General features: G+C 40.2%; 1 protein-coding gene across 1 annotated transcript; it reads right to left on the bottom strand.

Moving 5' to 3' along the window:
- Positions 1 to 3,218: 3,218 nt before the first annotated feature.
- Positions 3,219 to 9,303, bottom strand: LOC122179916. Its single transcript, XM_042871165.1, has 9 exons — positions 9,039 to 9,303; positions 8,754 to 8,840; positions 8,324 to 8,557; positions 7,462 to 7,484; positions 6,483 to 6,628; positions 5,597 to 5,682; positions 5,406 to 5,507; positions 4,395 to 4,503; positions 3,219 to 3,343 (listed from the first exon to the last, which is right to left on the bottom strand). Exons 1-9 carry the CDS (start codon positions 9,135 to 9,137, stop codon positions 3,309 to 3,311), a joined length of 921 nt encoding a protein of 306 aa, XP_042727099.1. The 5' UTR covers positions 9,138 to 9,303; the 3' UTR covers positions 3,219 to 3,308.
- Positions 9,304 to 10,710: the final 1,407 nt, after the last annotated feature.

The raw sequence follows: 10,710 nt of genomic DNA, 5'->3' as shown, positions 1-10,710 counted from the left end.
TGAAGTTTTCCTGCGTTTGTTTAAACCTATGAAATAAAAATTAGGAGTAGAACAGAACATAGTGGCACATACCTCTTCAATTCTATGTGGAAAAAAACCCACTTAATAAAACTTACTCTTTACCATCAGACAAGTTGTGCTCCACACAGGCAAGTCCTGCACAGCCAGAGTAAAACTGCCCTTATTTATATATTGCCATGTACATGTTTCCTGATGGAGTAACCTTTATAGCTAGCATACAATTAATTCAGTTACCAAATAATAAAGTCAGAATAAACCATATTGGAGAAGGTAGCGTGAATTATGGACAAAAAAACAGAGTTATGTGTATCAGAGAACACTAATTTTATGTTGAAGACTACTGTCTCATAAAGCCTTAGGCACAGCAGTCTATTTTTTACTTTCAGTAACACATCAGAAACACCTCACTTCTTTGATGACTATCACAAAGACAAGACTTTGTACAATAGCAGAAGAGAACTAAGTCTAAAAGTGATTAAGTGATTAAAAGTGATGAAGTAACTAAGGAATCAACTTTTGAAAAGATTAAAAACGTGTTGTCTATTAATCTAATGCCTATCTGGGCTGTAGTGTTACCATGACCTATAGCAGAAGGTCAATACAAAAGTACTGCCCTGTTTCACCTGAAAAATGCTGGCCTGCAAACTGTCACTCACCCCCTCCGACCTCTATTTGCCATGCCTGAAAAGTCAGCTTCAGGACTGTACTGAAACTGTGCACCAACAATTTCTCTGGTTGAAAACTGCATCACAGTCTGCTTATGCACTTGGCCATTTTACAATTATGTCCTTCCACGAAAAGGGAAAGTTTCTAATTTAATTTTAATCAAACTCACGAAACATTGCAAATTCTGGAAATTAACAGAAGATACAACAAAAGTACGTAATTTAAAGACACTCAGCAGGGTTTCTGAATACTCCTGTCATAGAGGTTTTTTTTTTATGTAAAAAAAATAAGCAACCCCACGTTTTCAGAAACATAATGTTCTAGCAACAAGTCTTCTAAGGGACTGTATATCTCCACTGCTCCTGTTTTCATTATAGAGAGATCCACGAGGACTGCCACTGTCAGCATATAACGGCTTTCCAAGAATTTAACTTAATACCTTTTTAAACACTTCTCTCCTGTGCATTCTGAAAAAAACATACAGATGTTTTGAGATAAAAGTAGACCAATTCTCAGGAAAAAACAGAAATAACACTTAAGGGACGAACATAAAGAATGATAACACTAACAATACAGAATTTTTGCCATCTTCCTTACTACAACACAGGCACCACGAGAAGATAAGGAAGTTCTAGAAACTGTTTTTCAGCCCATTCAATGGAGGAATGCAGTAGCACCAAGACAGTGCTAGTGCTAGTGAATTCTTGCCAAAAATTTAGAAAACAACAAAATTGGTTTAGAAAACATTAATTTAAGTATTTCCAAGTTTCTGTCATAGTAAGTAAATGGATAAGCCTCACAGATTTAAATGTAAGTGCAGTTAAACCGTGAACTTGGAAATCTTTGGAAAAAAACAAACAAAAAACCCAACAGAACAACTGAGATGCCACTGAAAAATTTCAAAGGGATACTAAATGTTTTGCTTCAGAATTTATGATCTAAAACGTGCCAGCTGACATATCCACATAATGGGGGATTTATGTAAGATCTGGCAGCAGTTCTTGCTGGAAAGCAAACACTAAAGGAAGGACCTTTAACTTAGCACTGCACTACCAAATACATCTCCTAATAGCTAAAGCACACACATCTCTTAGCGAACAGGTGAATAAATCAGAACAGAATGGTGAATAAATTAGAAATGACCCAATTTTTACTCTGTGCCATGTTTCACAAAATAAAAAAAAAAAATAAAATAAAATCAATGAGTTTTGGGTAATTAATACTTACAGTTAGAAGTGCAATTTCCTTTTTCCCTGATGATACACGAAGATTGAAGGAGATTTTGTTTTAAAAGCTATATCCTCTGAATAATCTCATCAAAACAACAAGTTAGAACTTATCTACTAGTTTCCAAATTGCTGGCAAAGGGAACTGAAAATTACATCACTTTTCGTAAATGTAGCACTGCAGAAGTGTAGCTGTTATACTTCCATGACCACCGAGAAAAATGTGGTAGTATTCCAATTTCAAATGGATCAAATTATTGAAAGTAAACTAGGAGCTGTACCTTCCTTATCCATTAAACACAGCACAGAAAAAGAATACAGTCAAAGGGAGATCAAAGACGATTTTTAGTCATGTCTTCTACAACCTTTATTTCCCCATGGCTCTTCCACACTCAACAGAATGATAGTGTGGGTGCCCTCCTATCCCATAACCCTAGTGCAAGTGCTACTGTACTGAAAGAGCAATATATTTTGTCCTGCTACTGAGTCTACACTGAGCCTGCTCTTGGAGACATCTGAGTTTCCCTACTACTCATAAAACCCACATAGCGCTTCCTGGAAATTCTGCTTGTGAAAGATCCAGCACACGCGGTCAATTCTTCAGTCTTTAGGAAGACATGACATTTTTCATTGTTTTTCAGCTTGGATTTTTAGAAAAAAATTACTTCAGCATATGGTACTTGCTGATAAGCAGCTATGTTTCTACCACAAACCTTAACAGGTAAGACTATCATAAGGAACAGCTAAAAAAAGACAGGTATTCCCACTGTTTAATATGTAATGTGGCGTTTATTTTATTCTATTTTAAGTGTAGCTGTGTTCCATTTCACCCTCTTCACGTCTCCGATTTTCTTCTAGCAGACACTTCATCTTCCGTAACAGACAAATATTCTGATGCACTGCTGGTATCACTGGACACTGATGTCTGACTGAGCTTTTCAGTGTCAGAATCGCTGTCACTTGACATTTCTCTGGCCTCGCTTACTGCAAGCGCAGAACCTACTGAAGGCAAATCATTGCATGCTTCAGGAGCAGAACAAGCTGTGTTCTGAAATGGCACAGACCCAAATTCTTCTTCCCTCTTGGGACAGGAATTGTTGCTTTCAGCAGTAATTTTGTTTTCTTGATGTTTTACCTTTATGTCTTGTTTTGTTGAAGTAACAGTAAGCAGAGTGGCAGATGCATTCCCACTGTTACCAGGAAGGACTGCTGAACATAGAGGCTGAGTAAAGGAAGAATTAATATTAGCAAGTATGTCTGTACTTCCCATGTTCTTAGGTGAGTTCATACAAAAAGAAGAGCCTTCACATTTTTGATGACTGAGTCTAGAAGCAGGCTCTGCACACGCTGGATACGCAGAATTTCCTAGATTTAGAGGTGTTTTGCCAAGAGACTTCATTTTTTCTTTCTTGGTTTTGTCAGTACCATTTCTAGACAAAAGCACAGAGGAGGAAGTCAGGGAATCAGAGGTATTTTTGACAATATCTTCACCAGCAATTTCATTTGGAAGTAACTGAAAAGTGCTATTTTTGAAGGAAAATACACAACTGCTGGGGAGAAGGGAGGACTCAGAGATAACATTCACTCCAGCTGCAGTGGTGGTTTCTGAAGTACCACAAGGTACAGTTGTGATGGACTCTGAGGCTTTAGTGTTTTGTTCCCATGAGACAGATGGTTTCAGCGTACCATCTGCAGTTTTCTTTAGAGATGTGATTTTTCCCATGTGAGATAACACATTTAGGTCAGATGTCTTCTCAGACTGGTTAAAAAGTGAACGTAATGACAAAGTCTTAAATGAATCACTGACTTCCAATGCTGCTAAACATTGTCTTTCTGAACTGCCATTGGAAAAAGAATAAACTGCTTTCTGACTTCCTGCTGATTCTAAATGACAAGCGGTTGAAGCATCAGAAGCTCTGGTTTTGGCTACAGAGCTGCATTTTCTAAACGGGCTTTCGCACTGGTTACCTGCTTTATCTTCACGATCACATTTTCCTAGATAAAATTTAGGGAAAGCGTATTTACTGCCTTTCAAGGAACATGTAGCTGCATCTTTGTTAAGTCTAGGTAATGAGTTGCTACATGCACCACAAGCAGAAAAATCTATATTTGAATTTGAAACAGTAACAGCTACTGATGCTGCTGGCTTTAAGCCCAATGAAGCACTAGAATTTGTGTCCATTTCGTTGGATATTGAAACTGCTGATGATTGCATTGGCAAATTTTCCTGAATTTCTTGGTCTTTAGAGTTTTCTGGTAAGGCTGGAGTGGCTGCTTCCTCTGAACTTCTCTCATGAGCTAAGCTTAAGTCACCATCTGTTTCAGACAATCTAGTACTGGTGGATGGGATGCAACGATTACTACTTCCAGGAAAGCTTGTCTTATCAATACCACCTTCTCTTGACAGGATTTCCACTTTTACTCTATCCATGTTATTTGCTTTGGTAGTTGAAGATACAACAGGAATTCCTGAGGACTTACTCTTCAAAGCCTCAGCAGCCACAAACTCATACTTTTTGCTTGCAGGTAAAGTTTGTATCTTGAGCTTATTAAGATTCTGATGTTCCATGTAGTATTTGTAACGCAGCTCCTGCAAGTACAGAAAAATATCCTGTTAATAAGCAAAGCAGGTACCTGTGAGTGCAGAGGTTATAAAACTCGCTTGATCCAGAGGGTTTTTAAAATATATTCTGAAGTATTTATGATTTATTTTTCCATTGCTGCTAATTGAACAAGTTTTTTATGGAAAAAGAAATCCTTAAAAAAAATTGAACAAGATACGCACGAAACCACGATGACAAAGTAAGCATTAAGATAAAAAACTATGGGAAAAGTTATTTCAGGTGACTGCCAAACCCAGAAATAGCTAAATTCACTAGCTTAGATGTTGGCAATTACTTAAGAACTCATGAAAAACAACCTTCGACAACCAATTTAGTATTTTACTGGATATAATTAACTATGCTAAATCATGTCTGCAATGGGATTGAAAGTAGATGCTCTCCAAATTAATAAAACAAAAGAAAAAAATTCATTTGCCATTATTACTGTTCTCAGAACATCACTACCAGCAACACTTCATTCACTGTAACGAGTTTCTTCCTGTACAGAACACTAGAAACTGAGCCACCCACGTGTAACTCCTATTAAGTGGGAAGAAATAAAAATCTCTCTGTATAACTAGATCATTGGAAATCATGCTAAAGAGCGACTGGACTCAGTTTGGTGTCCAAATGTAAGGAATTTCTACTATCTTCAGGAAACAGAGCACATGCAAATTATTTCGTCTTCAAACAAGGAACAGAAAAGATGATTTGTATCAGAAAGACAAAGGTGGACATGAAAAGAGTTAGATAAAAAATGCACAGATGTAAATTAAAAACAACAATCAAAGGCAACACACTTAAGACAGATAGTATACAAGTACAGGAAGAAAGTTGTGTCACAACAAACAGTAACTTATCCATACTTACAACAGATGCTCAATCGTACCTCGTGACTCAAGTTTTGAAACACTGGCATTTCTGATATTGACATGAGGCGAGTACAGATCCTACCGCTGTCTGTCAGTGCTTCCTCGTGTCCTGCTACTGGCTGAAAAACATTTTGCAGCAGACATTGTATGTCTTTTCTGATAAGAAAAAGCAAAATACAGAGCTGCTGCCTCATAGTCAACAACTTACAAGAAATAAGTTGGGTGTATTCTTCTGGTCCTGCCACTGGTTTATGATATTTTCTGTTGAGTTCTCATTTCCTCCAGCAGGCAGGTCTATCAGAAACAAACAAAAAAGAGATGGTCTGCATGCAGAGTATGGGAAATAATGCTATCATTTTCAGGAGAAAAAAAAACAGTTGCAACTGAAAACTATTTTTATAAAGCAGCGAGAATACTGGCTTAATATAAGTTTATACCTTTAAAATAAATCAGTAGATACTTAAATAGAAAAGGTAACAGACAGTGAAATATCGGCTACAGGTAACATCTGAAAGGCACTGGCACTTAATACTGGAACTGCATTAAAAAGGACACAGGCAAACAAAAAAACAGCAGTTCAAGAAACCTATGCTGCAATGGTTAAGAGTCGAACCTAAATAAATATTTGATTCCTATTTTTGTATACTGAAGGGTTCCTTTCTATCTAAACAGATGCAAAGTAAGAACAACATTATACTGACATAATCAGAATCCTAGCACCTGGCTAAACTTCTGTGATATACAGAGGCCCGCTGACAAGTATCTCTCAATGCCTGCAGACACCTGTCCTGATAGGGTAAGAGCACTTAAGCAACTTCTAAGTCAGCAGCAATGGCTGCACGGGTAAATTACAGTAATTATTCCTCCAGCTTCCAGAAATACACATTAGGGACTTTTTAGAGAAAGCCCATCTGCAAAGTGTATTTAGAAGCAAGTCCTTGATGAATTTATCTTTCATTAATTTGCTCATATGCTTTCTTAACTCTTGCATGCTCCAGCCACACCAATTCTTTTTGAACAAACAATTCAACAAGTTCTGGATTACGAGAGGGAAGTTCTGAATCTCGTTCTTTTAAGAAGTCCCTCTATCCTACCTTTAGTTGTGTCCACATTAAGTGGCACTAACTTCAAAGCCAAGATTTCATTAACCACAGGTTTGATATCCATTTTCTTCTGAGCGTTCTCTGGCGGCTTTTTATAGCTGGATGCTATATTCATCAGGTCAAGCTGAGTTTTCATTCTGGAAAAGTAAATAACCAACACACACCTGTTTCTCACGGCTTATATGCCAACAAGAAGATTACAGCTGCTTAATAAAAATGAAGAAGTAATTAAATCAGTAAAAAGAAATCAGAAAGTGTTAAATCTTCAGTAAAATGTAGTTTCCCACATTTTTTTAAACTTAAAACTTACTACTTGACAAATCATTTGAAATATGTTTAATGCACAATGCAAACTGCAAGAAGCTGGACCTCTGGTTCAGCCAAAAGATTGGAAACTACTATTAAAGCATTATCTATTATAGCCTGAATCTAACTTGTACTTATTCTTCAGAGAGTACTGCTAGCACGTGCTACAAGACATTGTAGACAACTCCACTTGTAATGCTCCTGTTTAAACTCTGATTAGAAAGCCATCGCATAAGCAGCAGATGTAATTAAAAAGCTTTAGAAAGAAATTTTCCAGGTATGTGCAAAGCAAACAGAGAATGAAGCCACTGTGGAATCTCCAGACATATTCTTTAAGAGCTATGCAGGGTATCTAAGAACTCCAGAGACACTTCAGTGTTCTCAACACAGAAAAATAGGGTGACACTGACAAATTCCTACACTTCATTTTGGTCAGAGAGCCAATTCTCTGTGATCACAAACAATTCTTCACTGAACTTGACAGATTTCCTAGAATTCTGAACACTGAGCACCCAGAAGTCTAAAAAGCATTAATGTCTTATTTAATAAACATCTTCCTCACTGTGCAATGACGTATCTGACCGTATGCAAAGTAACTGCCTGCTTACGTTTCAATCTTCAAGTTAGAGCAGAACTAACAAAGCATGAAAAGAAATTCATATACCTTGTGTTCAAGCCACAGGCCACCTATAAATAAAACAAAAATTCATAAGACACAGATGTATTTGGAGAATTTTCCTCCAATTCACAAAAGAAGATTACTGCGCTTTCAAAATAGCTCAAAGATTAAACTTCCTGCCTTCATTTCACAAGACCGTAGGAAATAAAGCTGCTGACATTATTATTAACGTGAAATAAGTAAGTAAAAGAGCAGCCAAACATACAAAAAAGATATTTCTTGGACTATGGCTTATCCTTTAATATTATATTAAGGAAAAAAAAAAAAAAATGAAAGCATTGAAGTAAAAAAAAAATATTACTGATTAAAGAATGACAGTTCTGTAATCATTTCAGACCCTTGTAAATATTCTAATGCAAGACTGTTTTGTAGTTTTTGGTGAGAGAAACCTCTTAGGATACTATTACAGTAAGATTTAAATACTCTGTATTTTGATTTTTTAGCAGTCAAACTGTTTTGCACATCTGACAGGAGAACTATCAAAATAACTCCCTCTGGCACGAAGGAGGTTGACTTTCATAGCTGTCAGCATAATATGCAAGGGTTAAATCAAAAGCTGTATAGTCAGTATTAGTTTAATCACTTCTAAATGTAAAGAAAACAGCACCTACTGAATTCACTACGTGTCACCGATAATCTTTAAAGAAAGCTTGTCAAGTGTTTCCAAAATGAAAAGTACCCTTATAAAGAAGCGGAGTGTCAAGTAATTTTTGTCATTGGCTAAATTTGCTTTTCCTGATCCAATCTTTATCCCACTACGTAACGTATCAAGCGCTACACAGGATTTGAACCCAGCTATACCACTGATATCAAGTGAGAAGAAAAAAAGAAAGAAAAAGATCATCACCTCCAGGAATTGCTGAGGATCACATTCATGAACTAGCTTCTCACAGTCGTTCAAAAGATTCTCAATGGTTTTCTTGTGAGTTTCTTTCATTTTCTTCCAAATCTGAAACTCTTTCTCCTTTTTACGCCTTTGATTTTCAAGATCTTCTGTCAACTGCTGTTTCTTCATTTCCAGAGTTTTGGAAATTTCTCCAAATGCCAGCGCAATGATCTCTGCTTCATTGTTCAGCACCGTCTAGAAGCATGAAAACATAACAGATGACGATGCAACAGCAACAACTACACAGACCAATGTCTTTAAGTTCAGGATGCATCTGTGCCACATAAAGTACCAGCACGCTGTGTTGTGCTTATCCTATCACAAAAACCAGTGTTGTTGTCCAGCTATTACATGAAACCATCAACTTAGAAAACCAGCACACGTAACTCACATCAGTATCATCTGCAGGACTGGAGATCTCATTCGTCAGCTTCTCATTTATTATTCTCATTTCTTTTAGACTGCTGAAGAAGTTCAACTGGAAGGCAACAGCAACACTTAGTATGACTTCAACAACCCCATAAAATAAACACGTTAAGAAGCTGTCTAGAACCACATCACGGGCTACAGCATATAAACAAAAGCGGTGACTCACTGACAACATTTACTGCTTTTTAGTAACGTTTACTGCTTTCCCGGTGCTTTTGTTACGTTCAAGTAGCGTTTTCAGGCTCACCTGCTCCTCCTGGTACACTGTGTCGATCAGGTTGATGGAGTGAAAGACGCCCTGGTGCTCCTCAGACACGCACTGCCCGCACCCCGCCTGGCGGCACATCCGGCAGTACAGCTGCAGCAGCCGGCCCGGGTGTTTCTGACAGCTTCCCCCGGCCCTGGCCGCGTTCGAGCGGTACAGCCTGACCACCTCGGCCAGCGTGGTGTTAACGGGCAGAGCGGCCGCGCCGCCGCGAGGCAGCGGGCAGAGCTTCCTGCACAGCGGGCACGACACTCGGGCCCCCGCCGCGTCGTCGCCGTCCGCTCCTTGTCCCTGTCCCCCCCGCGCCCCGCGGACCTGCCCGTGGCCCCGCTGCTGCAGCCGGGCGGCCTCCGCCGAGGCCAGACACTCTAACACGCAGCCCCGGCAGAAGTTGTGCGAGCAGAGCGGCAGCGTCACCGGCTCCTCGAAAAGGGACAGGCACACGGCACACGTCAGACTGGCCTCCATCTGCGACGAGCAGAAGAGCGACCGGGGCCGCGGCTCCATCTCCGCTGATCCCGGCTCTCCCCGCTGCCCGCAGCTCCGCTCCGCGGGCCCCGCCGCCATCCAGCCGGCGGCAACGGTAACTCCCGCCCACTGCAATCGCCAACTTCCCCGGAAGTGGCACGGGGCGGAGAGGAGGCGGGGCACGGAGCCGATTGGGGGAGGCGGGAGATTGGCAGGCGCGCCGTCCAAACGGAGCGGGGCTTGGGCCGCTCGCGAGAGGCCCTTTCACGCGACGCCTGCCGACCGTTTCCCCTGCCGCCGCCATTTTGTGAGCGTTTGCCTTCGCGAAGTTTTCGCCCTGGCCGTCGCAGTGAGGGGGTCGGTGCGGGGGGATTTGTGCTTGAGGGAAAAAGGCTGCGGTTGAGAGAAACGTTTTCCCCTGCATCAGCGGTGAGGTGAGTTGGTTACCTTTAATTACGCTTGCTAGACTGTAGCTCAAGTTTAGCGTTTCGTTAATGCTAATTCTATTGATAGCAAGCTTATTGCCTTCTTTCTTTTTGGGTAGGCGGCTTCCTTTTTAGAACCATTCAGTCTAAAGTTCTGCCTCAATGATTCTATTTTCTACCTCAAGTGTTTTGAAGTTTCTCAAACTCAAATGGGGCCCGACTAAAATCTCAAGTTTATGCCAAGTTTTATGGCGTGAGTGTTTGTGAAAGCCGAGATACGCTGGAAATGTGTTGTTTTCAGAGGGGAGGTGGTGCGGTAGCACCAAGTCGAACACGTATTTGTTGTAATGGTAGTGTTTTGTTCTGTAACACTGAGCCCTGCTGGCAGAAAGTCACGGTGCCTATTTGGATCTGGAAAGTTCCTGAAGTGTAATATTACCTTATTTTCCCATACTTGCAAGTCTGTTGTCAGAACCGATAGAGAGGAGACACAAATACACGTGCTAGGCAGTTTAACGGATAGCCTGCAGATAATTTTATGAAGGAGCTTATCTTTGGGTTTATGGCTTTGTTCTACGCTTCCTGGGCTGTGGTGTGAGTTGTCACAAAATGTCCTCCTCAGCGTCTGTGAACCTTTGGGCAGGAAGTGTTAGCCGTTGTGAGCCGGCTCGGAACTCACACTGCGAGGGGCTTCCGATGATTTAAATGACAAAGGCGCAAAGGTTTGCTGATTTACTCCTTTAGAGTGGAAGTTCTCTGCA

This window comes from Lagopus leucura, unplaced genomic scaffold (genome assembly GCF_019238085.1).
Source record: "Lagopus leucura isolate 7727_CA_CO unplaced genomic scaffold, USGS_WTPT01 Super-Scaffold_100004, whole genome shotgun sequence".
Lineage (NCBI taxonomy): Eukaryota > Metazoa > Chordata > Aves > Galliformes > Phasianidae > Lagopus > Lagopus leucura.
This window is presented reverse-complemented; position numbering and strand designations above follow the sequence as displayed.